General features: G+C 37.5%; 1 protein-coding gene across 1 annotated transcript in view; it reads right to left on the reverse strand.

Moving 5' to 3' along the window:
• Positions 1–15,697, reverse strand: part of SIPA1L2 (signal induced proliferation associated 1 like 2) — a 135,616-nt gene that overhangs the window by 84,927 nt on the left and 34,992 nt on the right. Inside the window, exons 5-6 of the mRNA XM_065401456.1 lie at positions 9,525–9,628; positions 1,983–2,140 (exon numbers count right to left, since the gene is read on the reverse strand). Of these exons, the coding sequence (XP_065257528.1) occupies positions 1,983–2,140; positions 9,525–9,628 (262 nt within the window). The remainder of the gene's footprint in view (positions 1–1,982; positions 2,141–9,524; positions 9,629–15,697) is intronic.

Consider the following 15,697-nt stretch of genomic DNA (forward strand, 5'->3'; position numbering starts at 1 on the left):
TCCTTGCTGAGTAGTATCTTATTCTAAAATAGTCTCCTTAAATAGAAACAACATCTGGAATGAAGTCCTATTCAGTGAGGGTAAATATGGCACAATCTGGCCTATGGAGAACAGCTGCTGCCCCAGCATGGGGTCTTAATTTGCAGAATACTGATTATGCTGGTTGTAGCAGAATAACCTCTGCAGGTTTGAGAGCAAGGGGAAGTATTCCATGGAGTTGCTGCTTCATGTCAGATCTCTATTAGCCAACCCTTGAACAAAACTGAATGATTTTCAAAAGACTATAGATTTCCAGGAGATCCACTGTCATTTTATTTGAAGTTGACAGAACGAACAACAAATGTAATGCAACTCATAACTAGATTAAAATAAATACACTCAAAATGCCCATTAAAATCTATCAGCCAGCTCTACAATTTATGACTGTATTCCTGGCAAAGGCTTTAAAAAAGAAACTCGTATTTCATGTGAAATTCATAAATACATGCGGGAGTGGTAGAAGATACTGTCTCTGAGTAACCAAGACCCAGAAGCCAACCTCTCATACAAAAGGCCTTTGAGTAATGGGCAGCTGGCACAACAGACAGAGCATCTACCAGACAGAGGTTTGAAGAATTTCTTCTTAAACTTGGTTTATATTTTTTACCTTTTCTCTGCACCTCCCTTAAAAAAAAAAAAAATCAATACAACATGCAGTACGGATATTACCCAGTTCCAGGTTACTTGCAGAGCAACATACTCTCAGTCTTCTGTTTTATTCCCAACTTCGGCAACCCCTGCCCTAGCTGTGGAACTAGAAGAAGCAGATTACCCTAGAAACTATACACATTACCTCTTCTATCACAGTAAGAATACATATGTGCAGGACTTAGACCAATATTGGCATTAATTTCTTAGAACTAAAGAAATCAGTTTTAAAACAAAACTAAGAGTAACCAGGTTGTCATTAGCCGATAAGAATCTCAACTTTGAAAATACATAGAATATAAAACTAAAGATATTTGGCAGCAGTACACCATTAGCATTTCAAAAAGGTTCATTTAGTAGGTCATAATCATTAGTGGTTTAAGTTCAGAGAGCTCTTTATCTATTTCAGAGAAATGCCTTAAAACTAAAGACTATCCAGACTGACTGATTTCAGTCCTTAGCCAGCTCATGAAGCTGACAGAAAGAGAGAAAAGAGCCAGTGCCAGGCACATGTCTATGATGGGAGTACTCAGAGGTTTTTTTGTTTTTGTTTTTTGGTGGGACGGGGATTCCCTAGTCCAAGTGATGGGATTTTAAGACACTTGAAAACATTTTAGAATGTTGACAGTGAGATTTGGGGAGATATTTTGAAACAAAAAGGGTTTTCATTAATATATAAATCACAGGCAAAACTGACATTTATCTGAAAGGATCTCAAAGTACTCTGAAAACTATATAAAGGGACCACTTAAACAAACCATGATTGAAATACAGTCAAATTTGGGATCACATCCTATAGATATTCAGCTAAATATATTGCCAGTGATTTATGTTTGTATTAATAATCTTCTAAAATGACTTAGCTCTACCCTAAAAAGAAAGTAAATAAAAAACTAAAATTATTTCCATTGCTATAGCTTCAAGTCTTATTTTTAAAACCCGACTGCCCTTTATATGCCCACAAATAAGCTAAACAAATATCTACACCTTCAATTGTGCCTACAAACCTGTACCTACAATTTCATATGGACACAAACAAAGCTCTCTAAACTTATACCACTAATGATCATGACATACTAAATGAACCTTTCAGAAATGCTAATGGTGTACTGCTGTCAAATATATTAAGTTTTATATTCTATACGTCTTTAAAAATGAAACCCTAAAACAGAAGAGAAATGTAGCAGAAATTTAGAAAACATATACACAACTTCTTTGGGAAATACAAGATTGCTAGAAAAAGATGCTTTATTGGAATCAAAATAGCAAACAAAAAATAATAAGTATCTACTCACCTATAGCACACATTTTCAGTGCAAGGATTATGCACTTTGACTATGACAAACACATGTTGAAAATGAGATCGGATATTTTTTGGAGTAAAAGGAAGTGCTCCAGGTTCTTGGAAGACAATGGTAACAATATCATTTCCTATGTGCCTTTTCCTTAGAAGCTACATACAAGAAATATGATTTTAAAAACAGTTAGTTAAGAAATGATGCGTTTTCTTCACACTGGCAAAAACAATTGACAGCTTAATTTTAAAAATGGAAGAGTCACTTCAGAAAGTGGAGACATTCTTATAAGGCAGTATTATCTACATGGAGCTGCATGAAACCGGGATGAATGGGAAAGAGGTCTGGGAAAAAAACTGGGCTAAGCTCATAAGTTTACCAGCCTCTTTTTCTAATGAGATTCCTCTTTTTCTACGCCAGCCAATTTTCATCTCCCCTATATTAGTGTATTTGTGTAGTAATATGAAAAGTGCATAACGTCATCTGACATTTATCACTGTCCAACATTTGTCTGTTCTCTCTCCTTTTCTACAGTAAAAGGCCTGTTTTCATATCTGAAACACAATATTGTTTATCTTTTCTCAGGAAACCTTTCCTTTCCCAAATTGTATTTAAACTTAATATTAGATTATGACCCTAAACATTTAAAAAAAAAATAGTTTCCTATTAAACTCTCAGCACAAATTCTAGCTATCTTCAATTTAGCAATGCGGCAGTGGAGACAACTACGAATGTACCAGAGATTCAAATTTACTGATAAAAACCTTATCATCGTAAGTAATTCTTTGTTGTCAGTTTATTTATGATAGGGATATATTTTAGGATTCATTTTATAGGTAATATAATCTTTTTTGTTACAGGTAGAAAATCTAATAGCCATGTAATTGGAAAAATAAGTGTCTAGTGAGGGAGAAGGCCTCTTCTCAAAAATGATTTATTTAGCATTTTGTGGATACAAAATGAAATTATGGATATTATTGTATGATTTGTACATCTCTAACTTAATTTTTTTAAATAGAACTTTCTTTTTAAAGAGCTGCTGATGCTATTATGTAGATAGTGCTAGAACAGCACACGCTGTAGGGTACAGATGTATTGTCAGCCAAAACTCTGCAGAGCTTGCATTGTGGACTAGTGACTCAGATTCTTAAGGCTGCACTAACACGAAAGAGCCAAAATACAACTGAAAACTGTACAAAAATAAATTTAATCGACATCTACATGATATAGGGCAATGATACGATTATTTATCGAGTGTTTAGAATGAAATTATCATTTTGCTGTTTGGAATAATTGCTTTTCTTGGTTAGTTATGTGACAAGCCAATATTGCAACTAACACATAAAATAGGCAAAGTTATCTTATTGTTTATGTATAAATGCCTGTTTATGACTTTCATTGTGCCTCTCAATACTGAGGGCCAGAACCATTCAACCTGAAAGCCAACAAGAATGGCTAGAAATGCAATTCTGAAGCACTAACAAAAATATGCTACTTCAAATGCATTAAAAACATGTAAAGAAAAAAAGATTAACCAATGAGCACTTAGAAATATTTGCCAAATACTAATTTTTGTTCTAATAAATATAATTTCTTACTTATTAAATAGTGAAGCCACAACAAATGGCTGTTTAGGCAACTCTAAGATGTACATTTACTGCAGACAGATTATGTTTGAAATGCATAATAAAGTATTTGATAGTGTGTTAGATTGAATGTCAGAAATAACGTAATTTGTTTTACTGGTGAACAGTGCACTTAGATTGGCACAGTAAAGCACAAGTTCACGGTTAGAGGTTATCATTGCCTTACAGGTTGAAACCTACACAGCAGCTGAATTTGTGTCAAACCACCCAATTAACAGATATAGCAAGGATACCAACTCATTAGTGTACATATTACTACTGATCTGTAGTTGGTTCTAACCAATTATTCTTCCTTGTTAAGTTAGAGTTCATGCCTATTGCTATACCTCTCCATGGGGGATTTAAATTGAAGTTGAGGAACTAAAACTCATGTAAGACTGAATTTAGTACATCGTCAAGGTAACTATTTTGTCTCCAAGCATATTCTTTTTCTTTTTAAATGTGATAAAATGTCTTTTGGGAGGTGCTGCTTAAGCTGCCAATAATCATAGGACACATAGGCAAGAATAGGACACACATCTGCTAAGAGACAAGCCTAAGAAGTTTTTGAAACCTAGAACCACTGTATTAGCAACAGGATCCTTTACAGTGAAACGGGTTCTTGAGTTCTATCAATGAACTGATTGACATTTTTAGGTGCTTAAACCTTTAGAAAGCTTAACAATGTTAACATGAATTTAAAAGGTAGTCAACATTCTTAATACCTTACCAAGTTTGTTGATATCTGAGTGACTTCCTTGAAATTTTTAAATAAAACCAATATAACTCTATCATTATAAATGGCTACCATGCACAAGTGATCAGTGAAGTTCAACACAAGGTGAGTGAAGGCAAAATACAGTGATGTGTCTGTGTACAGGGAATCAGAATGCAAAGAACTTGAAAGGGGAAGAGAAGGGAATTGGGGGTGAACTGGAACATGGAAGGAAGAACTCTAGCAGGATCAGAGAACAGGAGAAGTAGTAATTATTGAATGGAGAAAAAGGAGAGGAAAACACTTCCCTGGAAAGCATAAATCAGGATAGTGGGCTGAAAATGTAAGAGGAATTGAAGGAAACCAGACTAAGTCAAAATGTTTGTCCCATGCCCTTTTCCATTTTGTCCCCTTTAACCTATTCTCTTTCCAACTTTCAGCTCCTAGGCACTTTAGAGTCCTCAGTTTCCTCTTCCTCTCCCATTTCCAGGTCTGCTCAGGTTATTCTATCTGCCTTTCTAACATATTATGAAGATTCTCATGCCAAATGCTGGAGCACACTGGGGATTCTCAATAGGGTACACAGGCCACGCAGTGTTACTTACAGGAAGAAGACACCAGACACTCTCTGAGATCACTCTAGTATCAGGCTAAATTGTTATGGTAAAATGTGAAAATGAACTTAATACAACATGATGGGCAGTCAACAGGAAACCAGTGAAGAAGTTTTATATAAGAACTTGAGACACACAAAAGGGAGTCCACTAAGGAGAATATGTTAGAAAAGCAGAAGCTGTTAGATTAAAAAGCAGTTACAAAAAGATATTAGTTACTGTATTGAATATATCTTAACCATAATATACTTAACTCTAATTTTCTGATGTGTACATAAATCTGGAGGGAAAATATGGGCTATCATGTTAAAATGTAGCACACCTACTGGCTATGTCGAGCCATACATAACCTACCCATTTCTGTGGAATTTCAACCACCTATTCCAACTGAGAACCACGGAGTTCTTGTGATATTTTTCACTCTATCATTCTTCATTCAATTCAATGGTGAAAAGTGAAGAGATATCAAGTAAAGAAACCTTCAAACTTATTTTAGTACATTTCTAAAATAAGCAAAGGGGCTTCAAAAAAGCTTGAATTTTAGTATGTGTTACTGTTCAATACAATAAAAACAAATGCCAAATGACATTTCAATCAGACCTGGTTAAACTGAGTTAGGTACATCCATGTGTCTGGTTCTCTCAAAAAGTTTAGCAGTAACTAATCTTATGTATCAATAGAATGACTTGTTAATCTGATTTCTAGTTTTCATTAATGCAGATACAAATGAATGTTATGAATTGATTTGGATTAATCAGGTCTGACTATGTACAGAAGCAGACTCAAAATGTAAGAAGGAGAAACTTGCAAGGGAATGAACTGGAAAGGAACTTTGTAAGGGGAAAGTTTAAAGGAGAAAGCCTTGAACTATGATTTGAAGGAGAGGCTAATAATAGGAGAAGGAACTGGGGCCACACCAGGGCTGGTCGTCCTCTCTGTCCTAGGGAAGGAGCAGCTGAATTGCGGATCCCCAGCCTATGTTGCAGCCAAAGTGAAAATTACCTTGCTCTTTGGATCTCCTGCTGGCTCTAAAACTAGAGGGATGTCCTGATCAGTGACCAAGCAGGGCGTAGTTAAGTCCTGGAAGAAGCAACAGACAATTCTGGTGTGGCCTATTTTTGGCTCACCAATATTTGGAATGTAACAAAAGCTCAGAGCTTGCTCATAAGAGGTCTTGTTTCTAAATGTTGAAGAAGAATGACTTGACATCTTGGCAAGTGACCATAGAAAGTGGGATACAATATTGAGAGGGCAGAGTAATTTCAGTGCCAGTATACACCCCTTATGGTGGTGCAACAAGCTATTGATTTGGGGTCCTCAGTTGCCTTTAGTATCTATAAAGGAAAGCTGCTGTGCTCTCTAGACTCCCCCCAACTTGGGTATGGGGATACAGTGAGCCAAGACCTGCTGAGAAAGCAGTGTTTATATACCACAGGGCTAATAAGCCTCTCTGTCCTGGGGACATGAGCAACTGCACCTGTGGTCTTGAGCCTTCCAGGCTTATTTTTCTAATCAGATTTCTTCCTAACTTGTGAGAGATACCACTGTAGATACATTGCACATTTCAATACGTATTTCAGTAACTAAATAGCAATAGTGATAAATTAAACAGTTGTTTATTAATGATCCCTTTTACACATTAAGGCTGGCTAAACGCTTGGTATTTTAGTGTGCTATCACACCTGAGGAAGGTGTGCATGCTGTGCAAACATTGCTGGATTCCAGCATCTAAAAAAATAATGTGGTGGGTCTTCAGGTATGCATACTGCTTGAACTTGTGGAACTGCCACATTATTTTGACTTCAAGAAAGCCATGGATCACAATACAATACTGCTACTAAACACTGATACTGTCAGAAGTACAAAGACTGATGGGTGCTTGCTAAAACTGTGCAAGGGAGTGTTCATTGCTGGGGAAAATAATAGAATTAACACTGGAATATTTTGGAATAGATCAACAACAGGCATCTATCTAGAAAGGAAGAGACAGAAGGGAGTGTCAAGGAAAAGGATGAAGAGAAGACAAAAGAAGAAGTGATAGGACAGCAATAGGGGTGGCTGAACAATGCAGCAGTGGAGCTGACAAACAGCAAACAATCATGAAAATTAGTGGATCAAGGTAAAAGGGTTCCCTATGCTCACAACTGAGGGCAGCTCAAGACAGACAATGACCAAAATAATAATAATAATAATAATAATAAAATAAACTTCAAGTAAGGCCATATTTACTGTCAGCACCTGTGATCAGCAATGAAAATATTCATTTTAAAATCAAGCTCATTCAGCATATTATATCTTACTGCACTGTAACCATTCCTATTTACATAAGTCTTTAAGCCATTCACATAAAGATCAAATATTCAGAAATATTCTACTATTCCAACATATTTTGCATCTGTGTTTAACTAAGGAGAAAGAGGTCTTTGCAGATAAATATACAAAATTAGCTGATAACTTGAACCTTGGCAATATATCTTTGAAACACTATCTTTCATACAAATTCATCACTTTGATCTCCAGTTTGTTTTAAATGTATACAGTATCTCAAGAAAACTTAATGTAATTTTTAAATTAAGCATAAAGCCATGTATATTTGCAAATATGGTAAAATTTAATATAAAAGAGTTTAATCTGACAGTGAATGAAGTAAAACTGGTCTCTGGGCAAAGTGACTCTTATGCAACGTATTCACTAAATGATTAGTCACAATAAGAGATGGGCCAAAATTGTCAAGAGATGTGTGGGTGTTTCCAAACACTGGAGATAGTAGTCAAAACAACAGATGATCTGTTAGCACTGAATTATGAGATCACTCAACTTTTTTGCCATCTGAATGCAGTGTAGATTTTGAGATTGGCTGATTTTATGACCTAAGATTGTTTTTACCATGGTAGTAGCACTGAGGAGTCCTTGTGGCACCTTAAAGACTAACAAATTTATTTGGGCATAAGCTTGTATGGGCTAGAACCCACTTCATCTTCATCAAATTTGATGAAGTGGGTTATAGCCCAAATAAATTTGTTAGTCTCTAGGTGCCACAAGGACTCCTCGTTGTTTTTGCTGACACACACTAACATGGCTACCCCTCTGAAACCTACTATGATGGTAGGAAATGTTTTTCCATTTTATGAAGACTTTCCACCTATTTTCAAGTTTCCAGATCAGACCTAAAGTAGAGGTGGGCAAGGAGTGGAAGAAATAGATATGAACAGGGTGACCAGACAGCAAATGTGAAAAATCGGGACAGGTATGGGGGGTAATAGGAGCCTATATAAGAAAAAGACCCCAAAATTGGGACTGTCCCTATAAAATCGGGACACCTGGTCACCCTAGATATGAGGGACTATAACTTTGGAAAACTGTTCTAACAATTTGTTACCTTTGCCAAGTTTAACATCAGCATAGACGACTGACTAGTGAAATTTAACAAATAAAATGTGTCCTATCTCAGTTTTCACAGTTAATTCTGCGACAAGAATTTGTACTTTGTAAATTTTGTCTATTGGTTGATGCCTTGACACATCCCTCTTCCCTCCCACAAGAGCTGATGGCAGGGCAAAATGTGAAAGATGCAGATACTATTAAAATATATATATATAAAAAACAACAGTCTGTGATCTGAGAAATAATCAGGAACCACAAAGTTTTCCAGTAATTTTTCCTACATTCCTCCAAAAGAAAAGGGAACAAAATCTTTGTAGCAGAACAGCCCCATATCATCACTGGAAAAATGATTATATCTTGCCCTGCAACTGAGAGGATATTGCAATTAAACAATTTTTGTTTTACTTCTATAGAGCTAGAAGTATGCAGAATATGTAAGAGAAGTTATATCTTCAACAGTAATCTGATCTGTGAATAGCTCTACTCTTTATTATTCTTAAGTGTCATTGTTTTGATATACTATACCAAATGTGCTTTTCAACTTATTCACAAAAAATATTTATTCTTAACGATTTCAGTATCTAGTACAGGCAAAGACAGACATAACCTTATTCAAGATTCCATACACTTTGGATGCTGTGTTGGTTTTTAGCCATCCTTAATGCTCTAAGAGTTTCTGAGCTGTAATATGAACAATGAGCATTTTTCAGACATAAAATAAATTTGTTGCACAGCTTTCTGTGTCTACAAGCAGATGCCTTATAGGATTTGGTGAGGCATTTGTTATTAAAATAGTAGAGTAAGAGAAGGTTTGAAGACTGAAATGAAAAATAAAGATTACTCAGGATCATTTAAAAAACTTTTTACATTATTACATATTTTAACCACATGATGGATTTTAGTCCAGTTTAAGTTTTAGAAAAATGTTTCAATCTCCACAGATGTCAATACTGTTTAATACTGACATGCAATGGAAGAGTCAGGATAAGTTCCTGAATCATGCTGATAAATTAAAATAACATCTCTGAGTATTTAATGCTTTAATAAGATTTGTGTAAACACGATTCCAAATGATGTTCACAATTTGCATAAACTATTAATGTTGTACAGCAGAAATATAATTTCAAGAAAAAACAAAACCTTTATTTAGCCCCTAAATTTAACTCCACCTATTACTACAAAAATGTGAATTAAGAAAACGTACCTGTTGCCTATTACTGGGCATGTATGGCAGCATAGTTGATACATGAAACATTAATTCATAATCTTTATAGGTGGTATAGAGGGAATGAGTTCCTGTTGAATCAGCTGAAAATAAATTTCATTATAAAAAGAGGGTCAGTAAAACAGAACATTCACACTGCTTTTAAGACACCACTTGTTGCATATTATGGCTAAAATTTCCTATTTAGATTCCTAATTGTAGGCTAAATGGATTTCAATGGAGCTATGACAGTTTACACCACCTGAAGATCTGCTCCCTAATTCCATATTAAGGCATAGATAGGGCCTGCGGGTCTTGCCAGAAGCTGTCCACACTGAGCTCCTTGCAAGTTTGGGGTGTGTGTGACCTTATTTTGAAGACAGTAGCCATTGCGGGTTCTCACTGTCTTTTGAAAAATCAAGCCACATGTTTAGTTATCTAAATATGAAATTAGCTAACTTCCAGCAACAGGTTCAAAATTTATTCCTATTTTTTTAAAAACATAGCCAAACACATTTAATTTTTCAACACACAAACCATGGCGCACACAGTACTTTCTCCTAAACAACAACAACAATCATAGATTGTACTTACAAATACTTCACAATTTTAAATTTATAGACTAGAAACTCCTTAATCGGCACTTGGCAACTCCATACATTAATCTACAGAAAATATTGACATCATTTTTCTATCTATCATACTTAACAGATACTGCAATTGAGACCTAAAAAAACCCAAACCCTACATTCTATTTCATAGTACATTATGAAAATTCACAATTATAACTAAGTTACAGATGTAAAATGAGTCAAAGTACAGTTTGTGATGGAAGATTATGGCTTTTGATTTGCAAAATTTTGTAATACAAAATCTCGGGTCTCAGAATCATTACTGTAGTAGCAAATTAACCAATTTTATCTCTCTTTTATAACTTTACCTTACAACGAGAGAGACAAGGTGGCTGAGGTAATATCTTTTATTGGACCAACCGCTGTTGGTGAGAGAGAAGCTTTTCAGATCCACAAAGCTCTTCTTCAGGTTTGGGAAAAATAATCAGAGCATCACAGCTAAATATAAGATGGAACAGATTCTTAAGCATAAGGATTTAACACGTCACAAGAAACCATTCAAAATGAACTGGGCAATTAACATTTCTGCAGTCATAGGATAAAGGACAGTTAGTTCGTTATAGAATGTTATGAGACTTAAAACCAATCTCTCTCTTGAGTGTATGATTTTTGGTGTCTAGCAGAGTTATGGATTAAGCTCCCAGGCTTGTCTTTTGAAGGTGTGGTGCAGGTTATCTTTGAGGATGAGGACTGAGAGGTCAGATATGGAGTGCTTGTTTTATGAAAAGCATTGCCCATAGGTGACCGTGTTACTGTCTTATTTTTCTGTGAGAGTTCATTTGAGAGTAGTGATTGCCTGATTTCACCCACATAGTTGCTGTTGATGCATTTGGTGCACTGGATAAGGTACTCCACGTGTTGTGACAGGCATGTGTAGGACCCAGGTATCTTGAAAGGTGTATGGTGGAAGGTGTTGATCATCGTAGCTATGGAGATATGTCTGCACATTTTGCATCTGCTCTGCAGGGTCTGGTGCCACTTTGAGTTGGTGTGTCCAGATGGCAGGAAGCTTGTTTCTGATGATGAGCTTGGAGAGGTTGGGGGGCTGTTTGAAGGCCAAAAGAGGGGTTTGGGGAAAGATTTCTTCCAGGATGTGGTCCCTATCAAGTATGGTTTGTAATTGTTTGATGATACCCCATGTGGGTTCCAGTGTGGCATGGGAGGTGTGAAATAGGAGTGTGCAGTCAGTATTTTTTGTTTGTTTTTTTCTTGTATTGAAGCAGGTTCTTCCCAGGAATTAGGGTGACCTGTTCCATAATGCAATCTTCTTCTCTGGTGGAGTGTACTTGTTCAGTGAAGACGATTTAAACTGTTTTAAGGTACATATCCCAGACTTTCTTCTTGGAGCATATTCCATGGTATCTGAATGCCTGGCTAGTAGGTCACAGATTTCTTGGGGAATCTGGGGTGGTTGCTGGATCTGTGAAGCTAAACATGGTGATCCATGGGTGTGACAGTCTACACCATTATGTTCACCTCTTTTACAAGACTATGATAAATTTTGTACCAAGTATGCATTGTGAGGTATCATTTGAAAACTCAATGTGCTCATCACTGTCCTAGTAAAATATGTGTATCAACGTTGTATGTAAAGTTATAAGTTTCTATTGTATAACATTGCTGTATCATGTTCCAGAATTAGAAAGGCAGGCCCAAACCCGTTCTTCAGAGACAAAGATGCACTGACACTGTTACAAGAGGATTGGACTTGACATAACTCACAGCCATCTTGTGCACTTAGTCACCATAAGCTGGAAGTGAGGACATCACGTAGCAAGGAAGAATCTGGCCTTGGCTTAGGCAGACAAAACAAAAACAATAGCTGCAGCTGCAGTGTTACTGCAAGGATAGATACAGTGAAATGACAGATTCATGAAAATGGAAGGGAGTGTAGATAGCTGACCTTGGTCTGGGCACCTGTGTCTTTACATTTCTTGATGAAGTTACTTTGCTGATAAGTAGAATAATGAATTATTATTTGATGTTTCTAGGGAAATTGTTAGCCTATTAGGGGCCATTATGAATTACGTGCTTTGTTTGAAGAATCCTATAAAGAGTTTAGTGAGAGTGTACTTTGGAGAAGTTTTGATTTTTTTTTATGAGCAAGCAGACACAGACATCAATCTCCCCAGCATCTAGGAGGAAGGCTGGCTACTGGAGAACTGCTGCTGCCACTTGACACCACCTCAGACTTTGGGTAACTATATCTATTTGGGGTACTCTAGACTATTGCTATTTTAGATGCGTGCTTTGTAGTCAATAAAAATTAGGATTTCTCCATGGAAGCATTTGTGTGTTCCAATTATTTATCAGATGGAGGTGCTGTCCCCCCCACTGATTTATTTCCTGACACTGCCTGGAAAACAGAGACTAGTTACCATAGTTCAAATAATCATGGGTAACAGCACTCCCAGACAGGTATAAACAAAGTCAAGTGAGCGATTACTTAGTTAAGTGACCATTGTCTGGCAGGGGGAAGGCATGAACAAGAAATTTACATTTCATCACAAGGGCAGGTCAAACCTCATGTCCACGAGAAACTGTTTGTCACCATGACTCAGCAAGGATGTTTCTAGCACAAGAAATTGAATTATAAAGAGGGGAGAAAAAACACTTGACCTCACTCTCCTCCTCCTTAATCTCTGCTCATGACATCAACGACTCTCAAAGAACTTAAGTTGGGCACAGGAATGGGGTGGAGGAAGTCCTGGCTGGGAGGCTTTTCAGCCAGTACAAACTGCTGTAAGCTTATGGAGAGAGAAATCTTGTTCCTTATAAGTTCACTTAGCTTGTTAAGTTAGACATTTAGCTTGCAATTTATCTTTTATTTATTTTGTAACCAATCCTGACCTTTATGCCTCTTTACTTTTAGTCACTTAAAATCTCTCTTTTCTTTCTATAGTTAATAACCTTGTTTCACTGTTTTATATAACCAGTGTGTTTGGATTAAAGTGTGTGGGGAAAATCCATTTGGGATAACAAAGTTGGTGTATATCATTTTCCGTTGATGAAATGATGGACTTTATATGAGCTTGCATTGTTAAGCAAGGTGCTGGGCAATGCAAAACACATTTCTGTGGGGAAGTCTGGGACTAGAGAATCGGCTGGTGTTCTTCTGCAGTGCAATTCATGAGTGGTTAACTAGTAGGACTCAATACTGTGCAGCTGGAAGCAAGTTACAGGCTGGAAGCTGTGTGTTAACTGGCCAGGAGTTGCTATACAGCAATAAAGCAGTGTAAAAGGTATCCCAGGCTGGAGAACAGAGGAGAGACAGCAGTCCAGATTGTACCCTGGGGTATGTCACGATGGGTTTCTTGCATATAGTGGTCTGTAGGATTCCATTGTGGAAGCTGATCATGGTGTTCAGGACATTGATGCTGGTATAGGAATGTTCTAGAAAGAGATGGATGATGGTTGACATTGTGGTGGAAATCTGCGGGAGTTTAGAACATCTGTCCATAAGGTGAAAATAGCATGCCTCAGGTATATCAGTTTTGCATTGCATTTTTCCAGAAATTCTTCCTCAAAGTGGACCAGGAAGACATTGGCATATTGGGGAGCCATCCTAATACTCACAGCTGTTCCCATGGTTTGGACAGTGTTTGTTGTTGAATATAAAGCTATTATGGATACAGATTAAATGGATGAGTTTGGCGATATGTTTGGAATGCATATCCGAATGTCCAGAGTCTTGTAGATATTTGAGGTAGGCAGTGATTCCATCATGGTGAGGGATGTTGGTGCATTGGGAGGGGATATCCACAGTAGCAAGGATGGTGTTCTGAGGGAGTTTGTTGATGTTGCAGAGTTTCTGGAGTAAGTCAGTTTTCTCCTGGAGGAAATTTGCCCTTTGTTTGGTGAGTGGTTTGAGGATGGTTTTTCAGAGTTCTGATACTCCTTCAGTAAGAGTCCCATGGCCAAATATGACGGGTCTGCCTGGGTTCCCTTGTTTGTGTAACTTGGGAAGCATATAGAGGTCCTTGCAGTGGGTCTGTGGGGGATGAGGAAGTAGAGTTGCTCTTGGAGTTGTTTAGGGAAGGATTTGATGATATCCTTAAATTTCTCTGTGAATTGTGGTGTAGAGTCTTCATTCAGTTCTTTATAGTAGATCATGTCAGAGAGATATCGGTTGGCTCATTGACGTAGCCATCACAGTAGAGGACTACAATGGCACCCAATTTCTGTGCTGGTTTGACAACTATTTGATGGTTGGATTTCAGGGATTGTATAGCTGTCCTCTCAGCAGTGGAGAGATTGTGGTGGATGCATTATTTGTTAAGGATTTCACAGTCAATTTTTTTCCTGAGGCAATCAATGTAATGATCAAGTGTGCGGTTTTGTCCACTGGTGGGTGACCAGTCAGATGATTCTTTTTGCTTATGACTGTCAGTAGGGATATGGTAGTTGTGGGTGGTGATAGAATTCTTTGAGGCCGAGTCAGCAAAAGAATTCTTCTACTTCTTCACATTAGTATGACATCAGGTTGAGTGGTGGGGTAAAATTTCAGTCCCTTGGAGAGTACAGATAGTTCAGGTCCAGTTAGGAGCTTACAGCGTCTCTTTGTATTACAATTCTTCAAACAGATGACCTGGTATCTTCATAAAATGATAGATGATGGGACAAGGAAAGACCTTAAGGATGTCTAGTCCAACCCTCCGCATGAAACAGAATTTTCCTTTACACTAGCTCCTCAAATGATCTTTCACTACCTCTTATGCCTTGCTAGTGGCAATGCATGAACTGCATTCAAGATCCAGCTATTCCCTATGTGCTTCTGTAGTTGAGAGTCTCCTTACACACCTAAAAGAAAAACTAAGTTTAAAGCTATTAATAAAATAGCAACGAGGGCAACGAAAATGATTAGGGGGCTGGGGCACGTGACTTACGAGGAGAGGCTGAGGGAACTGGACTTATTTAGTCTGCAGAAGAGAAGGGGGGGGAGGGGAATTTGATAGCAGCCTTCAACTACCTGAAGCGGGGTTCCAAAGAGGATAGAGCTAGGCTGTTCTCAGTGGTGGCAGATGCCAGAAAAAGAAGCAATGGTCTCAAGTTGCAGTGGGGGTGGCCTACGTTGGATATTAGGAAAAACTATTTCACTAGGAGGGTGGTGAAGTACTAGAATGGGTTACGTAGGAAGGTGGTGGAATCTCCATCTGTAGAGGTTTTTAAGGCCCGGCTTGACAAAGCCCTGGCTGGGATGAGTTAGTTGCAGTTGGTTCTGCTTTGAGCAGGGGGGTGGACTAGATGACCTCCTGAGGTCTCTTCCAACCTTAATCTTCTATGATTCTAGTGTTTCTGTATAAAATATTCTCACTGGTTTAAGTCTATCCCTATTCAGGGAAGCACCTACACATGCTTAACATTAAACAGGTGCTTAAGTGTTTTCTTGTAGAGGGATAATTTAGTGAATCCTTTCCTGCCATTAATCTTTTCCTATCTTTCATGCTCACTCATTTCTTTGTCAGTAATTATATTGTCTCCTCACACTTACTCACTCTCCTTTTCTCCAAGTTATACTCTAGGTCCTGTCTAGTACCTACA

This window comes from Emys orbicularis, chromosome 3, assembly GCF_028017835.1.
Source record: "Emys orbicularis isolate rEmyOrb1 chromosome 3, rEmyOrb1.hap1, whole genome shotgun sequence".
NCBI classification, from domain to species: Eukaryota; Metazoa; Chordata; order Testudines; family Emydidae; genus Emys; species Emys orbicularis.